The sequence below is a fragment of the Penicillium daleae genome (genome assembly GCF_028827525.1).
Source record: "Penicillium daleae strain IBT 16125 chromosome Unknown utg000007l_segment0_segment0, whole genome shotgun sequence".
Lineage (NCBI taxonomy): Eukaryota > Fungi > Ascomycota > Eurotiomycetes > Eurotiales > Aspergillaceae > Penicillium > Penicillium daleae.
In genome coordinates, this window is record NW_026623155.1 from 1,196,759 (window position 1) to 1,217,832 (window position 21,074).

Below are 21,074 nucleotides of genomic sequence, written 5' to 3' on the forward strand. Positions count from 1 at the left end.
TATAGATGCTGTTTCTGGCGGGTCATTGCAAAGTTATCTCAGGAGCAAATCCAGATTGGTGGGGCTCAGGAACGGAGGATTTTGCGGAGAGATTCTTGTCTCATGGCTCGTGAGGGAAAGACTGGCCTCCCCCAGTCGCGTGGGGGCTCGTTGATTGGCACCTGAGTTGCTGGGGGATAACCGAGCCGTGCTGTGTGACGCGATCCCTCGGCAAAGTGGCATGATTCGACCTGGCCGAGATCTACGATGATGGTCGATCTCTGACAACCCCCCCTGTCCGGTTTCTCCTGGCTGCATCGAGCCCCTTCGAAAAACGGCCTGCGCTAGCTCTTGCTGTGTTAATTTCGTGCGGATCGGCCGATGATTCGAGCTCGGGCCTGTGACCCATGCGCGCTCCGAAAGGCCAAGTGCGACAGGGGATCACCCTGTCGACGGTGCAGCGCGCAGGGCTTAAGCTGCACACTATTGCGGAAATCTTCAAAGCCAGGACCTAAGGGGCCATGGGCTGGGAAGAAACGTGCAAGAGTTAAATTGCAGAGTGCTCCACTGAAGAATTCGTCCGTCGGCCTCGCTGAGGGTGGCCAGCCGGGGAATCTGGGTCCTCCAAACCAGGATGAAAGCAACTACGATGCAGTTTTAGCAAAAGTTGAACGCTGTCTGCGCATCTACAGGCAACATTCGTATAGCCTCTGGCCAGTGGTGGATGTTCAGAATCTTCGGACTCGGCTTCGCAATCATTTAGATGTCGCGGCATATGCACTGGGCACTGCACTTGGTGCGGTTATGTCGGACCGCATACATCATCTCCAGGCTTCGAGTGACACCGACGAATATCCCGAGCTTGACAGCCAGCGATTAGCGTCCGAGTCAGAGACAGCAAGGATGGAAGGCGCCTATCAGGAAAACCCCAGTCTCTACACGATATTATCTTCGTTCTTTTTGCATATTCACTCGGCCAATCGAGGCCAGATATTCAAAGCTACTTTGCTTCTCCGTGAAGCCATTACGATCGCGCAGCTACTGGGATTAGACCGGCCCGGCCACTATGCCGGCCGATCTGCTACTGAAGCGCAGGACCGGCTTCGAATCATCTGGCTACTTCACATCACAGAAAGGTATGACAGAGGTTTCTTCCCTGTTCGAAAAGGACTGTCTTTGAGCCAATTTGGCACTCTAGGGGTCACGCAACACGCTTCGATCTCCCGTGTACCCTTCACCTTGATTCACGTCAACCCAGCACTGCACGTAGATGAAAACCCGTTCGGCTTGCTGCCCTTTTTAGGTATGGTCCAGCTCTTTCAAACATTCGGTACTGCCATAAATAGCTTTGAATTTCATGGTGAATGCCATCTCCTCCTGGCCATGGATATGCAAATCCAGCAAATACCGCAATTACTGGACCATTCTCCCGACTCTCAACTGGTCGACTTTCTCATCACGAAACAGTGGATGAGGCTGATTCTATGGAGACGAGCTATGTTCCATGTGGAGCTATCACTTAATATGGCTGCCGAGAGTCTCAGCTTATTCTTCCCCGAACAGCTTGCGGAGAAAGTGGTCGCGCATATTAGCACTTTTCCACGAGGCGTTGTCGAATCTCATGGTCTAGGAATGGTAAGTGGTCGGCATCCAACCACTTCGTGGTGTATAGGACGAGGCTGTTGCTGTCGGTTCACCAGTTATTGACTAGAGACACAGCAGATGAAACTTGCAGACATCGCAATATCCCTTGCAGATGTCCTGTCTTGTAGATCCAGCAATTCCGAACCGCATGAATGTATGCGGGTTGGGTCCAGAAACCTCCTACATTATCCGTGCCTTACTGCCCACCCAAACCGGGAAGCGGTTTGGGTGCGCCTGGTGTTATGGCCATTCCGGTGTTATGGCCAATTTTCTACCAGTAGCCTTCTACTAGCTAATTCAACCACCAACGATGCCTAAATCTATCAATTTTGATGAATCTCGCCTGGCCGAGGCCTGCCAAGTGGCCTTATCCAGCAAAAAACCGAATTTTTCTAAGATTGCGCGTGAATTCGGCGTGGCTCGCAAGACCTTAGCCAATCGCGTCGAAATAGCTAAATCGCCTACTACACCTACCAAATCGCTAAGAAACGCCCTAGAGCTATACCAGGAGAAAGCCTTGATTAGCTGGATAGTCCAAATGCATAGCTGGAATCTCCCACCTACCCCTGCGGTAGTAGGTATATAGGCAAATCGCGCACTGGCGCGAACAGATCAGCCAGATAGGCAGGTTGGTAAAAACTGGGCGTACGGCATTATAAAGCCCCTACCAAAAAACCTTGGCCTAGGCCCTGTGAAGTAAAAGACCAAGGAACTGAAGCGAATCCAATCGGAAGATACAGGCCTTCTTCAGCACTAGTACGACTAGCTAGAACGGGTCCTCTATAACGTCCCTGCCCGGCTAGTATATAACTTCGATGAATACGGGTTTTAACCTAGTCAAGGGCGATCACGAAACGTTATTAGTGCTAAATCATCTTGCCCTGACCTTGCTGAGACCGAGAAAGGCGAAAATATTACTGCATTAGAGTGTATTACTACGGACGGCTAGTAGATAGACCCTCTCTTTATATTCAAGGGAACTAGCAAAAATCTTATAGAGGCCTGGTTCTACGGTAGCGAAAACCTCTCACCAGACACGATAACGGCTATTTCTCCTAATAGCTAGATTTCTGATAAATTAGCCCTAGCCTAGCTAGGCTATTTTATTTAATTGATAGCTCATCGTATGAAACAGGGCGAAAAGCGCGTTCTTATATTCGATAGCTATAGCGCGTATCTTATACTCGAATTTCTTCAACTTTACGAGGATAATACGATTATCCCTTTTGCATTCGTACCGTATTTAACCTATCTTTGCCAGCTACTTGACGGAAAGCCCTTCTTGAATTATAAGCAGCAATTTCGCTTAATAAATAATAAACTAGCTTTCTGGGGTAGCTAGCTATATAGGAAATCAGATTTCCTCGCGATTATCGGGCCAATTCGCAAGAAGGCGTTTACGCAGCGAATTATCCGCGAATCCTTTAGTGATCGCGGAATCTATCCAGTTGATAGTACTAAGGTTGTTGACGATCCTGCTAAAGAACTGGTGATTCCTGATCTATACGCACCAGATCTTCGCTTATAGGGCTCGCATACACCATCACCACCACCACCTAATCTCTCGTCTTCTAGTGTTGAAAATAGCCCTCCAAAATCTATTAAAGCACTAAATAAGAACCAGGCGAAGATTACTAAACACCTCGAGGATCTATCAGATAAGATACAGCGAAATCTATCGAGGTTGATAGCGCACCAGCGGGAGATAGCGGAGGAGCTTTCGATGACGCGGGATACAATTCAGCGTATTAGGGCCGCGCAGGCCCCAGTGCGTCGAAAATACACCAAGCGACAGGTTAAGCCACTTAGCCAGACTAGTATATTAACTACACGCGATGCGAATCGATCGATTGATACTAGGAAGAAGGAGGAATTAGCCAAGCAGGAAAGGAAGCTAGCTAAGCAGTTCAAGAAGATTTATGGCTACGAGCCCACACAGCGATCGGAGGAATCTATCCAGCGGGCAATTGCTAATGAGGAAGCGGCTAGACGGGCGGGAGAGCTTTTTTTTATTGATAATTAGCTAGTTGGGTGGTAAATTTGACGATTTCTATGAAAATTGGCCATAACACCGGAATGGCCATAACACCGGGCGCACCCAAAGCGGGAAGCGCTTTGGGTGGGCAGAAAGGCACGGATACCTAGCCGCATTCCTGACATCTATTCCGAACAGCGTGAACCCGCGACTTGGCCTATTACAAGAAAAGATCGCTCAAACTGGCTGGATACTTCCCTTAGAACACCTGGTTTTGCCTACGGGAGAAGAGGAATGAAACGCAACGGACGAACAGTTGCCACATGTACCACATGGTGGGGAGCTCCGATAGAAGTGACATGGTTCACATCACCCACCGAGCTTTATAGGCTATAGACAGAATATATTGAATCCTGACGACCACCCTCAAGGGCCGAACCACTCTGCGCTTGCAAATTTGGCGAAATGAAGTTGTCCTGGTGAACGTCGGGAAACTACAGCGAGGGGCACACATTTGGCGGTTCCGGGCGTCTGTGCATCATAGGTATCATCCTATCGTGACCAAATCTCGAAATCTCCATCTCTCTTCCAGCTGGGATGTTTCCAGATAAGCCTAGATCCCAACATTCAACAAAATCCGGGAGAACTCGTAGAGGGATCCACTTTGAGTCTCAAGCGGCAGCTCTGAGAATTATTGCCAAAAGGCGAAGCTGATATCACTTCAGAATGCTATTCAGGATGGAAAGAAACTCGTTGGCAGAGTTAAGTCGGAACCCCCGAGTTACTGAAACAATCGCTGCGTATTAACAGTCACAGTTGTGTCTTGCAAGTCTGTTGACAAACGGTGATGCTGCTTCGCCACAGTTGATGTCAAGGACCACGAAGACCTTGCAATGAGGCACAATTTCGAAACTTTGCCAACCTTTATTCTCATCGAGCACGAAATCGAAATTGACAATCTCGCGGGCACAAACATGGAGGAACTCGAAAAACAATCAAGTCTTCTTGTACTTGAGTCCTATCAGTCCTCCAAGGAACAACGGGGCGTCTAGGTACATAGGGCCTTCTTTCACTACAGCTATCAAAGTTGCTTACTATTTCATGTCTGAACAGCTTGAATAAGCTCTAAAATTGATTCTAAGCCGATCAAAATAACTATGTATCGCGGGGAAACCCTTTCTTCTTTCCGAGTCCCTATGATCTCTCTGTCCCGGAGGACCATTGTCATCGGGAAATGTATCAGAATCATTCACAAAGTTCTCGAGATATTTTCTTAGTGGAAGATAGTTGTTAATTTATGACTGTCAAGTGCCCTTGATAAGATTAGCACGGTGTGCCATTGAAATTTGAATTGCACCAAGTATGGATCGCGAGCTGACCCTCAAGTTCCCCGATGAAGTCAGACCTAGGAGTGCATGGACAAATTACTTTTGTTTACTAGGGGACGCAGAACATTTAGCGAACGCAGCAAGATAACAGCCAGATGGGGATTCAATGCAATGCCAAGATCAACGGTTTGGGGTAGAAGTGCAGAGGATTAGTAGAACGCGTTCTAATGGAAATAACTTTTAGGTGATTTTTTAGCGATAACGAAATGAAACTCTGAATTTCACACCTTACTAGTCTCCTAGGTTTCTGAATACCCTAGATCCTACTAAGAGTCTCGTTGAATATAAATATATAATGCGTAGCTTTTGCTAGGTAACTTAAGGCGAATGATTAAAACTAGCTATTAAACGAGGAGATGCGCTAACTGCAGTCTAGGCAAAACAGAGAGGTCGAGGCACAAAAGAGATAGGCGATTGGAGAAGGGCTTAGGGCCACACAAAACACCACTAGCATAGACAGGAAGAAGGCATACAACACTAAACCAGCAGAGAAGCTCGAGGGCTTCGAGGGCAATATCGATTGAGCCAATCAAATCATAAGAAAGCGACCGTCAAAAGATAATCTAAACAAGCTAAATTGATTGCTACTGAAAGAGATATAATAGTGTTATGGGGTTAACTACTTGCAGGGTAGTAGGCCTGTCAACTAGATAGGAGAGCAAAGCCTTAAGTCAGATTGCAACAGAGACTGTTTCTTGGGGAGCTTCATGTCTCTCCCCTTCTGCCAATTTATAATACAGTCTTCTTCTTAGTAAGGAAGAGGGGTAAAAGATGATGAGACAGATTACATAGGAAACAACTTGGCGGGGTGTGGTGAGGTCTGGTGATGTTTCTGAAGGCTGTTTCGCCATCATCCCAAGTTGCATGAGCGAGTTACGCGACCAGCGAGATCTAGGTGGCGTGAGCGGCGTGAAAAAGCACCCCAAAATTATTTCAGCCCTTTGAACACCAGTTGCACGCAGATCAGTCAACAGTACACCCACCTACCCCGACAACCACAACTATGATTACATAACATTCTGCCTTTACAAATCCTCCGCTAATGTATGATGTTTCATCTTTATGGGAGGCGGTGGATCCTAATTTAGGCGGTTTGTTGGGTGGTCGTGTTAACCCAAACCTACCAGCCCGCCCGCGTGACATGCAACATCCTCTTTCTTCGTGCCACAACTTGCAGCAATGGATAGTCAGGTATTCTACCCTCCCAACTATTAAGTGAGTTTCGCTTACCATTCTTAGAAAAACATTACCAGCCCCGAAGAGTACAAAGCTGCTCGATCTCGTCTTCTTCAGAAGGAGAAAGCAGCAACTCACCTGCTTCAGGAGCTAGCCGAGTTGCGCCGTGAGTTGCCCATGGTGCGCATCCACGACCCAGCTCGGTTCCAATTCGACACACCTGACGGAGTGAAGAGCCTATTGGATCTATTTAATGGGCACAAGCAGCTAATACTTTACCATTTTATGCTGGGGCCCCAGGAGACTCAGGGCTGCGTGGGTTGCTCATTTTGTATGGACCATATCCCCGATCTCCGCCACCTGTCAAGTAGGGATACATCTTTCGCCGCCGTAGCCACCGCGCCCTTGTCTGAAATCTCCGCCTACAGAACCCGGATGGGCTGGAAGTTTCCTTTTTTCAGTTCCGCGAGAACGCATAAGACGTGGGCCGAACTTGAGGCACAAGGAGAGACTATCACCTGGAAGCCCGGGAACGGCTACTTTGGTCTATGCTCGTTCTTCCGGGAAGGTGACGAGGTTTTTCATACCTATGAGACCTCATCCCGTGGATTAGAGATTATCCTATCCACCTATCATTTATTGGATATGACCTTGATGGGTCGGCAGGAAGCGGGAAATGGAATGAACAACTTCCGCCGTCATGATGAATACTAAATCAGCAAGAAATAAAAGTAACAACTGTGGATATCTACCTCTTCTCTACCCGGCCTTTCCTTTAACCATAAGCTGCTTTCGACTCCGCTACGAAATAAGCATCATCCGTGAATTGGTTTAGAGATGCACGGCTTGCAATGAATAAGACGCGCCGCAAATAACAAATCTATGGAGATAAAGTAAACATCCTTCTTAACGAGAATTAGATCCATGCAGCGTAAGCACAGGCTTCTGTGCGATGACTGCGGGTGTACACGAAGGCATGCTGTATGTGGGAGGAATGAGAGGAAGTGGGAACTTGGGACTGGGGGGCCAGGAAGCAGGCAGACCAATCAAGCGGCGACCTCAAACGGGATTAGCGTATTTAGGATTTATTTTCTGGAATCAAGTACGAGCACGCTAAATTGAAGCCTGGCGGCTATTTGATTTAAGGTGTTGACCTCATGGGAGGTTGGAGCCATTACTGACCGCTTTCAGTTGAATAAATTGAGGTGGGTTACTGAATGTCCGGAAATAATTCCCCTCTTTCGACTTAGGAATTCAGCACGGAGAAATTTCCGTCTGGTAATCGTCTATTTCATGTTATTAAGCCAATGAACCATCACACCTGCGTACTAATGTTCTTTGCATAAGACCATACACACCGTACGAGAGGCAATGATATGCCAGGAATGTACCAATGATAGAGATGCAGAGGAAGCAGCAGGCCATTGTGAGGGCTAATTGAAAGATTTATCGTGGGGCTGAGGACATTGAGGGCGTTTTGGTACTGTTTTCGAGCTGATTTTATATAGCAAAACGCCGATTTCCTATGTATCTACTACTTCATGCGCGGGTCTAGCGTTCGGATCACTCTTGCTTCCGCCGGAGGGAGCGCCTGAATAGCCATTACGCCACGAGCTAGGCTGCATCAGGTTAATAGAGTGTTGATGGATTGATTGATTGATGTACCAATGATAACGCACGCGATAAGCAGATACGGGAAAAGTCATCCCACGCCTATAAAGCCATCCTCGAGTGCCAGCTTCCATATTATCTTTTGTCAGCTTTAAAGTTGAAAAGGGAATGAAATCGTGGCCACCAGTAAGAAAGTAACGACGATTGATATGCGAGTTCGACTCCGATGGACAGATTCCCGAACGTTGGCACGCTTTGCCTCTGAAACATATCTTGCACCAAATGCTATGAGATCCAGGTTGAATTTCATATTGGCGACTTGCTCAGTTTGAAATCAGGACTTCCTTAATTCTCGCTAAATATCAGACCTGGACTTTTTGTATATAGTGATGATACCATTTCAGGAATCGATCGGATGTGGGGGCAGTTGGTGTCAAGGAGGAAATACTTTTGTTTTCCGACTCTGGAATAGTTTGTGGTCTTCCGTAGAAAGATTCCCCCTCCGTCGTCAGGCCAAAACTCCAATCCGTCGATGTCATCGTCATAGGGTTGAGGAGGATAAAATGGTTAAATCGGCTACCGAAAGCCCCTGTTTTGTCCTTTCTTTTAGACTGCAAACTTCTGCTCAATCCAAACAACCAGAACCCATATTCGGCGACCCTTGCCGAATCCCTCAAAAGAATTTTACCCAAATCAACTCTATTATCACTAAACGATGTCTATCCAGGATGTAGAACATGGCTTTGTCGCTAGGCTTAACCCTTATGTACAAGAATCGCGAGGGCCATGTTGTTTGGAATAATATCGCCTATGATTTCTTGTCTAACACGCCTTATCCAGAGATAGCGAACCCGAAACTATAGCCACAAGTGTAACTTATAAGCAAACAAGGCTTGTTCAAGGTCACTAGTGGTATCTATTAGGTTCGCTTGTTTGACCTTTCTAATATGACTATCATTAAAGGTGATCGTAGAATTGTTATAATAGACCCCCTTATATCTACAGAATATACACACGCCGCTCTGAGCGGGTATTATACGAATCGTGCCGAAAAGCCTGTACTAGACATAATCTATACGTATTCTCACGCTAATTATTTCCTGGCTTCACAAATATTATCTCGTTCTCAGCAGATTTCGATGATTCCTCAATAATAGTGCTTGGAATACCATCGAGTCAGGTATCACCTGTCCCAAGTGACACGGAAAAGCGTCATCCGGGACCTGAGCATACAGGACACGGACGACAGTGTCTAATCAAGTGGGCTGTGTTTCGATGCCGAATAGAATCGGGCAAGGAGGAACCCCCTATCGGGTGGTAGGAGCAGTATGGAATTCTCTAATTATATGTCCGAAAACCTGCATTTTAGGCTCCGTTCACTACCACAAGATCAATCAAACCTCATTCTAGACCTCCCCCGGGTTTATTAAGCAGCGCCTTCGAGTTGTCCAGCACCGAACCGTTAGACATCTCGAGGCTACTTTAAAATATTGGACCTGAGAGGAATCCTCAGGCTCCGTGTGCTTCTAGCACTGACGCAGTATTGCCAAAGGTGATTTTCCCATTGAAATTAATTTCATATATTATTGCCCAACTTTTGCCTCTAAAGGCAGTGTTTTGACTCGACTGTAGCATCGTAGTATTCTCATTAGATATAGAGATGTCCCCGTTTATTATTATGATAAATCATCAGAAATAGCACTCGATATATCTTCCTTTAAATGCCCACTCCCTCCCACACACCTGATTCGAGTTCTCTTCTCCATGACATACTGTGTTCGGGAATAAGACGGTGACCTTGCAGCCGGTTTTAATACCACTAAACAAGGGCTTGACAGTTGGCGGATCTTAGTGTCCGCATCAGCGTCCAGAGACGAGTCGCAGGCATCCTCGAGGAAACCATCCAAATGTCGAAAAAACACGGGGTCACGAGGGATGTAGTGGGTACCAAAATGCCGGAAGATGTTGGGTTGCTCAAAAGCCGTTGCGAGGACCTCACTTTCTAGTTCCTCAACTACCGTATCTAAGGTGCCAATGATGTGAAATGAGCGTGTGGAGAGACTCTGGGAGTACAAGCTGCTGTAGTACTTCATCGTGCCCCGGTACGCAGAGATACATATCACAAACTTCAGAGGACGCTGGCCGGGAATATTTTCAAGGATAAATTCATTGGTAGCCCCTGGGCTTCGAGCACTCTTCTCTTCCCGGGATTGTGCGTGGCTTCACAAAGCGAGGCAATCATGGCTGCGAAGGCACTCCCTTGGGAGAACCCTACGGCGGCATGACCTGGCCGCCCTCCAAGTGACTGAGCCAGGGTGACGATGGTATCTTCCAAGCCTATATATCGGCTGGTGTTGTCTAGATTCAGCCACCAAGCGCGGCGGTTGACGCCACTATGGTGATCTTGCTCGTCGGCAAGGACTTCGTTCAGGGAGATTGGTGCGTCGGGGAAGATGAACTCTATACCCCCAGCATATTCCTCTGTTATCTGCGGCAGAAGAGCTTGACTTATGTGTTGCATAAGTAGACGCCCCTTCACCTTGAAGGCTTCTCTCGACTGGGCATACCCTAGAAGATATCAGCTGATAAACGCGTTGTGTTCCAGGAGGTAACTGTTCTCACCATGTAGCATAAGAATCCTGAAAGTTTCTTCACTCGATACGAGAGCAGGCATCGTTTCACAATGGCTAATTCCCCCAAGAAATTAATTGGTTAGGTGGAGAAGAGAATAAAAAAAAGACAGAGCAAAATCAAAGAAAATATGGATTCACAGCTGCAATATAGTCCGTAGGAAGGGAGTATTACTGATTGTTGGATGTTTTCTGGCAGTAAAGTCAGGCTTATATCCGGTCATGGTTCACGGCCCAATTTTTGATCAGCTAGCCCTGCCCTCGACAGCTCCCACCGAAGCGGTCTGACAAGGATCGCGTATCGGTCTTTGGTTTTTTCCATTATATTTAGAAATTTTGCTAGTCTTTTTTCCCTCGTGGACAACTATTGTCAATTGAACGTGGTCAAGATCCTCGAGTTAGCGCCCGCCACAAGATTCTCATGACTCCTCAAGGCCTACGCAACAACCGAAGACGATCCATTTTCGACAAATAGGAGGTGGATGCAGCTGAGTACTATGTAATGCCTCTTCAGGATCAACGGCATGTCCGAAGTGGGTCCATTCTGACAGAAAGTGAAATGCACACAGCTGACGTTGGATACTATTCACACATGGGACTTGGACCTCCCTTCATAAACGGCCGCTCGGGTAAGAAGACCGAGAAAAAATTTGGCACTTACTATACAGTCTTGCTGAATGAGGTATAGAGCTTGCTTTCCCCCTACCACGAAACTCATTATTGACCGGAGAAGGTTTCCTGTTCTCCCGGCGGGTGGAGTTAGTCAGGATAACGGCCTGTCGGATATTTTAAGAGGCTTTCGTCTTCTACACTGGGGTTTCCTAAGTTTGTACATAGCCCCCGGAAGGTTCAAAATCATCTCATCAGGCAGACATGAAAGGTAAGTTGAAGGATAATGCCTGGGATATCTAGAAATACATTTCAAAAGACTCCCAGAAAGATTCTTTGAAAAAAAAAAATTACAAAGTTGAAGAGTATTAAGATGATCTTTTTTTCTTGCTCTCTACTCTCGGAATTTTGAACTGCCACTGTACCAATGCAATTGTACACAAAACCGGAAAGACATGATGTCTCACTTCGCTCGCGTATATCGCGAGCAATGATTGGATGTTTAAGCCGCCTGGATTCGCGGCTTTTGGAATCGTTGATTCCGACTACTTGAGCGCCTGGTGCGTGGCTGAGACGCCACAGATAACAAGCGCCTGGTGCATGGCTGAGACGCCACAGATAACAAGCGCCTAATAGTAAGGAACCACATTGGGTTCGCAGTTGTTTGTCGGTGGGTCCTGCCGTGTCCTGCCGGGTGATAGCGTTTGGTAGCCCGGCAGAAAGGCTTGAGTTAGGGCTCGGTTCAGGGATACGAATAAGGTTCATGGATGCGATTTTATCCTGGCGCTGTTGTTTTGTTTATTTCTCTTTTCTCCGAATCAGTATTGCTTTGTATTACTAGTCATGCCAAATTCCGGTTGATGCCACGTTGGCACTGCCATCGTTATGTGGCTGGCTAGGAGCTGCTTTCAGGGCAATGAACGGCAATCCTCGGAAGCATATGCGCCAAGCTTGCAGGGCGCCCGTCAGAGATTTCTGAACGGGAGTTCGCGCTATCTGGATCTAATTGACGAGCGCAACGAATTATAGATTGCCGAGCCCCCAGTCAGCCCAGCCACTTAGGCACTTTTTTTCACATTATTTCCCTGAATTCCTGAAGAAAGAGTAAAGACGGCATGGTATCATCGCTTCGGTGTCGCCGACAAAAAAGACGTGAACAAGCTTGTCCGGCTCCACGGGAATTTCAGAGTCGAACAACCGACGGAAGAGCAAGAAGTGACAATGCAAAACCGATGGGAAGTCTCTCAGCTCTCCACATCGGTGGGTCGTTCTCTACTGTACAGTTTCATTGCAGTTCATCTAAGTTCTACCGTCCCTGCCTCGACCCGCCCGGCTACTGATACACAGGTACACTACATATATGATGATATCCCTAGACTCTCTCTAAAGAGAGATTTGGACAAGGTTCTTGAGCTTCATATTTGCGTGGCACCACATTTGGGATTAAGATAAAGTTCCTTGCTAGACCAATGGCATCGTCGTCACCGTTCCTCATCGCCGAGCACGTTATTGACTCGCAGCACATCCGAGAGTATCCCCACGCGATAAGAAGGGGCGACGATGCTCTGAAACTAGTGGTCAAGAGATACACCCCAAAATCAAATCCAGACCCCCAGCCAGGCGACCTGACTATCATCGGGGCTCACGGAAGTGGATTTCCCAAGGTAAGTAGGCTTTATGATTCATTCGGCTCCTGGACAGTGAACACTGTTCAGTTCATCCTGATAGTTACTAATCCAAAGAGAAAGGAACTCTACGAACCGATCTGGGAGGGGGTTCTCTCACAACTAAATGACGAGGGAATTCGCATCCGGTCAATCTGGATAGCAGACATTGCCAATCAAGCGGCGAGCGGGGTCTTGAACGAGGAGTACCTGGGAAACGACCGTTAGTGTGCTTCCATGTTCTCTAAAATAAATTGTCCAATTGACTCACGTCACCAGCATCGTGGTTTGACCATGCCCGCGATCTCCTTTACATGATCAACCAATTCAAGGCCGATATGCCTCGCCCAATTGTTGGAATCGGCCATAGTCTTGGGGCGGGTCAATTGTAGGTTACCTTCCTATCCCAGTGGTGTGTCTTCAAGCAAAAAGAAAAGGCACTGGCTGATGAGATATTGGTTTAGAGTACTACTATCATTGATGCACCCACGCTTGCTGACCTCTCTGGTGCTTATTGAGCCGGTCATCGAAAAGGACATGTACACTGGCAAGGGGCCGATCTTTGTCAAACTCTCGCTGGACAAGAAAGATACGTGGAAGTCTCGTGCGGAAGCGGCTTCCCATTTCAAGAAGCAGTTCAAGACCTGGGATCCGAGGGTACTCGAGCGCTGGCTGCAATACGGTCTGCACGAACTTCCAAGTTCGGATGCTGTCACTCTCACAACCTCCCGCAGCCAAGAGGTGATGTACTACCTGCGTCCTAACTTTGGCGATCGGAAACCATTGAGCTCAAAACATGACCCCGCTGCCCTGAGTGAACACGATCCTTGCTTCCACGCCGACATCATTGGCCCCGCCCACGCGATATATCCCTTTTATCGCTACGAGCCTATTCTAATGTGGCACTTGTTACGGCACGTCCGCCCATCTGTACTTTATCTCTTTGGCGATCGTAGCCCCGTCTCAACAGCAAATCTACGCAGAGAGAAGCTCACGAGGACGGGGACAGGCATTGGGGGCAGTGGTGGCTCGAGGATTAATCGAGTGAAGGAGATCACAATCCCTCGTACGGGGCACCAACTTCCCTTCGAGGATGTGTCTCGAATATGCGAGGAGACGGCATGCTGGCTCAACCAAGAGCTCACGCGATGGTCTGAAGATGAAGCACGTATTCTTCAAGACTGGTTAGATGATACGCCGAAAGCTCGATCTTCGGTCCCAAATGGTTGGCACACACATCTCGATTCTTGTCTATCTCAGACTAGCGAGAAGCCTAAGCCACAGTCAAAATTATAAATGTGTAAGATGCCATCATATGACGATGCCGCCGTAGCGCAATGCCAGCCAGGAAAAGAATGCTCAATGGAGGGTTCATCTTGGCAGAAAGCAAGCCGCAGACAACACAAAACTCCTGTTCTGACTCAATTGTGATGACATTTGTGTTGTAGATAACTAGTAGTTAGATAACTTAATACATTTAGGACGTTAAAATGGCAGAGATTTTTCACTTGTCATTATGCTCAAACTACCTTCCATTGTCTAGGATAACTTTTATAGGAAGCTATGTATCGATAAAAGACATAGATGACAGGGAATTGAACACAAAGGGAACTTGATCTTTATCTACTTCTATATTGAGACTTGAACTACCACTGTACTGCAGGTAGCTTACGAGTACATTTGAATAGTAGAGACATCTGCGATTTGAGTTTGATTGATAATATGCAAGGGGCAATTAATTGGACAGTCAATTTAGATGATGGAAATAACCTAATAATGATCGGATAAAACGAAGAAATATGTGTTCCAACTCAACCCGAGTGAAGCCAACCTAGCTTTATTCAATGGGCTTCTGTTTGAATAACTTCAGAATATGCTCATTGCCGCAAGCGGCAGCAACATCCAAAGGAGTCCGCTGCTGAGCATCCTCAAGCATAGGGTCCAAGCCCATATCCATAAGGAATTTGAACCACTGGACAAGATTTTCTGTGGGCGCTTTTAACTCAAATTCACGATGAAAACTACTACTGCCAACCTCCCTACCAGCAACCACATGAAGCAGCGACGTCCCAAAATTGTCAATTGCAAAAAAGTCTGCACCAAAATCTTTGAAGAATAGTAGGCCATCATTATCTCCGCGCACACCGGTCTCGGCCATGGGCCAAAACCTGCACCCACGTCGCAATGAACCATGTGCAAGATACCGCACGAGTGGGGTATTTCCCAGCTTGTTGCGTGAGTTCATGTGTAACCCAAGGTCCAAGAATTGCTGCATGCGTGCTTTGTTGGTGATGGGCTGGATGGCGAGAAAGTGGAGGGCTGTGTCGCCGTTTGAATCTGGCTGAAGGGGATCGGCGCCATGTTCAAGCAGTAGGTCAACATATTGAAAGTGCATATCTCTTGATCTGAGCACATAGTGAAGTGGGGTGTCACCAGTGTTGTCGCTTATCTGCACAAGCTTAGGATCTTTTGTAAAGAAAGCCCCAAGGGTGCTGATAATCTGCTCATTGGGCCGGCGTTGTATGAGTGCGTGAACAACTGTTTGACCTAATTTGTTCTGGGCAGTAATGTCAGCTCCACGGTCGACAAGGCTCCACATTCGCTCAATTCGAGCAGCACAAAGGATCAATGTTCTTCCTTGGTCATCTCGTGATTCAAGCTGGAGTGATGGAAGTTGAAGCAGTGGCTCAACCATGTCCCCTCCCATCAATATCTCATGTATGACAGTGCATGTTTCGGACTCCCAATTTCCTTGAGAGTCTTCATTTGATTCCTCTGATTTGTCGTCGTCCTTGAAAGAGCTGTCATTTACTCGATGAAGCTTGACAAAAGTGGCGTAAGGATCTGCACCGTGCTGAAGAAGCGCAGTCATCATGCGCTTTCGAACAGGTGTAAGATCGACCTTTTTGAGAGGGCTAGTAGATTTGAAAGTTGCTGCGTGTAATAACGGATATATCTCAGCACCTGGAATTCTGGTTTGCTCAATTGAATGGATTCTTTCCGGGGTTTCGGCAACGGGTCGTCTCATGTTGGCTAGATCACCATGAGTGAGAAAGAGTTCCAATAATTCAACTTTGCCGAGCTCGATTGCGGAAAATACAGCAGCAGGAGAGATCTTCGCGCCGTGGAATAGAAGCAGTTCGATCAGCTCCATATCAGCACCAGCTTTCGATAAGCAGGTCTCTCCCTTGGAATTCACAGCGTTGGCATCTGCGCCATGCTCCAGAAGAATTTTCACAGCTTCCTTGTAGAAAACGCCCTTATACCTTTCATAGTCTAGGGCAATGTGCAGAGGCGTCTCGCCGTCATCATTGCGAAGATCCAGATTGGCACCCTTTCTGATCAGATACGGCAAAGCTTGATGCACATTCCACCAAGTTGTGCCCTCTGCAAGGTCATGTAAAATGCCATTGCCCAACACAATCTCGCGCTTCCCGCTAGCCCAGGTTTCCTTTCTGCACTTTGAGTTGATGTTGATACCCATTTTTTCCACAAGGATCCGGACAACTTCCATATTTGGCAATTCACGATTGCATGCGGTGATCAAGAGCGGCTTCACTGCGTTGAGATGACAGTGATCTGCAGCCTCAGCCTGGGCGCACCATTCATGATCATCAAATTTTAAAGCGGCATTAGGAGTACAGATACGATCCAGAATATCCGACAGACCGGCACCCACAAGGCAGTGTAAAAGAGACACACTGGTCCAATTGAGCTGGAGGATGTCTATTTCTGGCATTTTCTCCTCTAATAGACCGTATTGGCGAAGACCTAACAGCTTGACTGTGTGCATAAACCGTGCGTCATTGCGTGATCGTTCTGTGGGTTTCCAGGTCTTTCGCGACTTCTCTTCCTTTTTCAACGATGATTTCTCATTTTCCAACCGAGAATTGCAGAGAATGAAGCCATGGGCATATGGTCCTTCTTGGAGGTTCATGTTGGGGAGAAACCGCGACTGGATCCGCACCAAAAGTTCGGCAGTATAGTCGCATTGATTAGATACGGCTGCTTGGAATGCATGACGAAGAGAGCCATTCTCTCCAGTAATGTTTGCGCCATGAAGCACCAAGGAAACCAAAATTTCCTCCAGGCGTGTGGAGTCTGACTCATTGAGATTATGCGATTTCCATTGGAAGGCTTTAATATCTTCTCCCACTGACGGTATACTTCGCGTGCCCAGCCAGGTGCTGGCTGTCTTGATAGCTTTGGCGCTGTCTTTTTTGCCAATCATTTTCCATCTTGCTTGTTCGGTCTCAAACTCGGCACATGCTCTGAAAGGCGCATGTCCGTCCTTGCCTAGCAAGTTAGGATCTGCGCCGGCCTCCAACAGAAGATAAACAGTTTCAGGACGGCCCGAGCAGCAGGCGTAGTGAAGGGCTGCGTTTCCCTCCTGATTTCTCTGATTGATGAAGGCTTTTCGTTTTTCATCATCAAGGTCGTCGATTTTGGAAAGGACAAGACCGATAATTCCAGACTGTCGGGCTCGAGCTGCAATATGCAGAATCGTCATGCCTTCTTTTGTGACGCTGAAAAGATCAGCCCCAGCATTGAGAAGCTTGAAAACATAACTTTCAGACACAGCGGCAGCAATATGCAAGGGCTGGATTCCGTCAATGTCTTGATGACTGAGGCTCTTGCACTCTTGAGTCACGTAGCCAAATAGTGTCTCCACAGAAGGCTTCCAACTGCGACTTCTTGGTTTTCGTGAGCACAGCTTGTGCAAGACCGTCTTCCCGCAGTTGTTAGGCTGCTCGATATCAACCCCCAGCTTCTTGAGATGTTTGTATCTTGTAATGCCGTCGGAGCTATTTCTCTTTGAAGCGAGCTCAAGCAAAAGCGTATTTCCTTTATTGTCGATTACGAAAGGGTCAAAGTCCATAAGGCCTAGTAGCTCGTCCAAACGACCAGGATCCCCGGCGACTTGATGCAGAAGGGTCCGGCCCTTATTATCTCGGGTATCAAGTCGAGCACCAAGCTCAATAAGTGTTCTGAAGAGGTTAGGTTTGCCCTTGTTAAAATTCGAATGTGTGACATTTTTGAACAGGGGTGTTTGCCCTTGTGCATCCCGAATCTCAAGATTTGCGCCGGCCTTGAGCAGCTTGGAGACCGATTCAACTTCACCATCACTTCTCATCAAATGCAACGGAGTCTCACCCTTTTGGTTTTGGAGGTTTGGATCTGCGCCAGCTGACAGCAAGGCATCAAGAACAGCGTTCCGGGATTTGAAACCCCAGTTATTGAATAGCGCATGCAGCAGACCATTGCCATCTGCCGCAGTCATATTCAGGTCTGGTTTGTACTTTAAAAATTCCAGAGCGGACTCGAAGTAATGACCTTGAAGTCGAAGGAACAAAGGCCCTCCGTTGTTTTCTGCTATCACTTTGTTGACATCAACAAGCCCTGATTCGAGAAGTACGGGAAGCAACTCCTTGTCCGTCGCTCCATCGGTGTGGAGGATTGTACCTCCACCGTCGGTCTTGGCATAAGGATCTGCCCCTGCTTCCAACAGTAGTTTGACAATATCTATGTTGTTTAAACAGGCGATATGCAGGGCTGTCTCGCCATTTGGAGCCTTTAAATTAATATCCGCACCAGCTTGGAGGAGGACTGAAACACAGTCCAGTAGAGACTGACGACGACCAGATCCGCCATCTATTCCACTGAGAGCGTGCAGGGCAGTGTAGCCTCTGGGTTCGTCTGGACGCTTAGAGGGTTGGTGTAACTGTCGCATGTTGGAGTTTATACCCCTAAGCTCATTATGAGGATAAGGGGAGAAGATATTGGGATCCGCTCCAGCCGCGAGAATGACCTTGATTGTATTCAGGTCGCCATTGGTGCAGGCTTTGAACAGCAGAGTTTGTCCCCCGTAGATTGAATTCACATCCACAGTGGCATGTTGAAGAATCCGATCTACACAGGCCGCATGTCCTGAGCCTGCAGACCAAAAAAGGGCCTTCGTGATAGTATCAGCATCTTTGAGATAGGGTAGGAATTCAGCCACTGCCTTAGTTTGGCCATTATTGCAGGCGTACATGAGTGGGGTATGACCGATTGATGTTGGAGCATTGCCACAGAATCCGCCTGGGGCCTCTTTTGTCTTTGGCGTTAATGGATCAACGCCAGCGACAAGCAGGATTTTGACCACGTCAGCGTGGTTCTTGCTAGCCGCTTCATGAAGAGGTTTGTATCCTTCGTGCGCCTCTCCATCCGGATCCGCTCCGTTGTTAATGAGAACCTGCGCCACATCCGCATGGCCACTGGAAGCAGCCCAATAGAGAGGGGGATCCCCACGCTTACTTTTGGAATTCGGGTCGGCACCGTTCCTCTGAATCAAGTGCGTAGCGTATTGAGCCAGTCCGGTTTTGGCGGCAGCATGGAGGGGGGTCAGACCTTGGATTACATTCTCCGGCCAGTCGATATCCAGCCAAGCAATAAATCGTTGATTGCTCGCAAAGAACTTGTCCAGTGTCGTGTATAATGATGACAAATCCATGCCAGCTAGTACTGCTCGGCGAGTATGGATGTACCAATTGATCGCTGCGTATTCGAGGAATGGAAATTGCAGGCGGATTCCACTCTGCTGGGCTTTCTTGGGGTTAAAGAACTCATCCTCTGCACGGCGTTTCTTGATCTCAAGCTTGTCTAAGCAGCCAGACATGAGATAGTCCAAGCATGCAATGGCAAGCCGCTGGTTTGTCGGGCCAGCCTTCAGAACAGGGTAAGTTGAACCATCAAGGACACCGGAGCGAGTGGATCCCTTCAGAAACTCGGTAAATGAGTGATGAATGACCGAGACTGTCTCATCATGAAGAATTTGGAGCAGCGGACCACAAGCCGCCCGGACTAGATCTTTGATCTCTTTCAAGTTCCAGTTCTTAATTGGAGCATGGGTGGCTTTGATTAACTCAGCAACCTCAAGAAGACGAAGGGGGCGAGTTGCATGTGTAACGGACTGCAGGATAAGTAGCTGAAGGTCTTCGGGAACTTTTGAGCGCTTTGCATGCTCGCGTAATAGGTCATTATACATCACGTTCAGGTCCTGAGGCAACTTTTGGAGAACGTCTTTAGCATCAGCACCGGGCTTCAAGAACGCGTCCATTGAAAGCCGGGCATATAAGAACAGACCATTCGCTCGACCAGGAACAGCTTCGGTTATGAGATTCCAGTATTCCTTGGGCACGGAGGAATGTCGCAAGCGGTACTGCACATACTCAGCAATATCCATATCGACAAGTTGTTCTTCCAGACGAAGAGTGGACACAGATAAGGACCTCAGGGGAGATTCCACTGCGACAACTGGGCGCGAGAAAATGAGAACTTTGAGATTCGCAGGACGCCATTGGCCCAGCTCGGCTAACGCCTGAATAAAGTCATCATTGCCTTGGTCCATTTCGTCCAAAGCATCTGTGACACAATAGGCCTTAGGGAATGCCGAAAGAGCAAAATTGATGTGTTTCCAGAGATCGTTCATAGCTAGACTATCAATAGAGCGTTTTTGACCGAGGTATTCATTTTTCAACTTGACCTGCAAGGGCGGGCTAAAGGGGAGAATTTGGCATAGCCAGTCCCGCAACGCCCCTACTGGTTGATGGTTTGCATCGATAATTTGTCGGAAGAAGAAAAATAAAACAGGCACATTTTCTTTGCGTAGTTGGTGGATTATCGAAGCAGCCATGACAGATTTGCCTGACCCTGGTATGCCTTTGATCCAAAGAAGGCCATTCGCGTCGCCTCCATGCCACTGTTGATATGTATCTGTGGATATAAGCCATTGGCAGGTACCCGCCAGATATGACTCGAGATGTCTCGAAAACTCAGATCTCTCTAGATCATAGGGTGTAGGCTGCAGCCAATCTCTGATATTTTTGAGGTCCTCTGCAGGAAGCGGAAGGATGTTATCTTCGTTGAAATCGCGAATATCACCAGGGCCGACCACAACCGCATCATACCCCTCAGAATCTGATAGCGACATGGTATGGATTCGGTGTAGGCTATTCAGTTATGATTTCTATTGAGCTGAATGCTTTGAAAGGTTGACAGTAGAGGCGGGGACGGGAGGAGGAGGGGGCTTATGAATTGCTTGGACGCGCGGCGCTCGGAGCCTTAAATGGGCTAGTTGAGGCGCATTAGACTGATGCCTTGGACTGGAGTCATTCGTCAACCTGGGTATCTGAATGCCGTAATCATCTAGTTAAACAAGGCTTGAGGCTGGAAGGTTAAATCTCATTAAATTCCGTTGTCTTGTTATAATCGGAACCGAGAGAAGAAGTGTGAAAAACATCCATATTGTTCGTGCCCACTGTTCTAGATACCAGAGCCCTCATCTAGTCCTCGATCAGACTGTTTTCGATGAAAACCGTTAAATATCGAGCTTTACTCCGGAAATAGTAAATTGAAG

The 21,074-nt window shown here is 47.6% G+C and overlaps 5 protein-coding genes across 5 annotated transcripts; 3 read left to right on the forward strand and 2 right to left on the reverse strand.

Annotated features, from left to right (window-relative positions):
* Positions 1 to 360: 360 nt before the first annotated feature.
* On the forward strand, positions 361 to 1,690 carry N7458_007591 (uncharacterized protein; the record flags this gene model as incomplete). Its single annotated transcript, XM_056910973.1, has 2 exons — positions 361 to 1,614; positions 1,652 to 1,690. 2 exons carry the CDS (start codon positions 361 to 363, stop codon positions 1,688 to 1,690), a joined length of 1,293 nt encoding a protein of 430 aa, XP_056763799.1.
* A 4,475-nt stretch (positions 1,691 to 6,165) lies between these two features.
* On the forward strand, positions 6,166 to 6,876 carry N7458_007592 (DUF899 domain-containing protein; the record flags this gene model as incomplete). Its single annotated transcript, XM_056910974.1, has 2 exons — positions 6,166 to 6,177; positions 6,226 to 6,876. The coding sequence occupies 2 exons, from the start codon at positions 6,166 to 6,168 to the stop codon at positions 6,874 to 6,876; spliced, it is 663 nt and encodes a 220-aa protein (XP_056763800.1).
* A 3,025-nt stretch (positions 6,877 to 9,901) lies between these two features.
* Positions 9,902 to 10,447, reverse strand: N7458_007593 (uncharacterized protein; the record flags this gene model as incomplete). Its single annotated transcript, XM_056910975.1, has 2 exons — positions 9,902 to 10,341; positions 10,396 to 10,447. 2 exons carry the CDS (start codon positions 10,445 to 10,447, stop codon positions 9,902 to 9,904), a joined length of 492 nt encoding a protein of 163 aa, XP_056763801.1.
* Positions 10,448 to 12,481: 2,034 nt separating this feature from the next.
* N7458_007594 (alpha/beta hydrolase) lies at positions 12,482 to 13,972 on the forward strand (the record flags this gene model as incomplete). The annotated part of the gene is made up of 4 exons (XM_056910976.1): positions 12,482 to 12,676; positions 12,728 to 12,899; positions 12,956 to 13,064; positions 13,141 to 13,972. The coding sequence occupies 4 exons, from the start codon at positions 12,482 to 12,484 to the stop codon at positions 13,970 to 13,972; spliced, it is 1,308 nt and encodes a 435-aa protein (XP_056763802.1).
* Positions 13,973 to 14,513: 541 nt separating this feature from the next.
* On the reverse strand, positions 14,514 to 20,648 carry N7458_007595 (uncharacterized protein; the record flags this gene model as incomplete). Its single annotated transcript, XM_056910977.1, has 1 exon — positions 14,514 to 20,648. The coding sequence occupies one exon, from the start codon at positions 20,646 to 20,648 to the stop codon at positions 14,514 to 14,516; it is 6,135 nt and encodes a 2,044-aa protein (XP_056763803.1).
* Between the last annotated feature and the right edge of the window lie 426 nt (positions 20,649 to 21,074).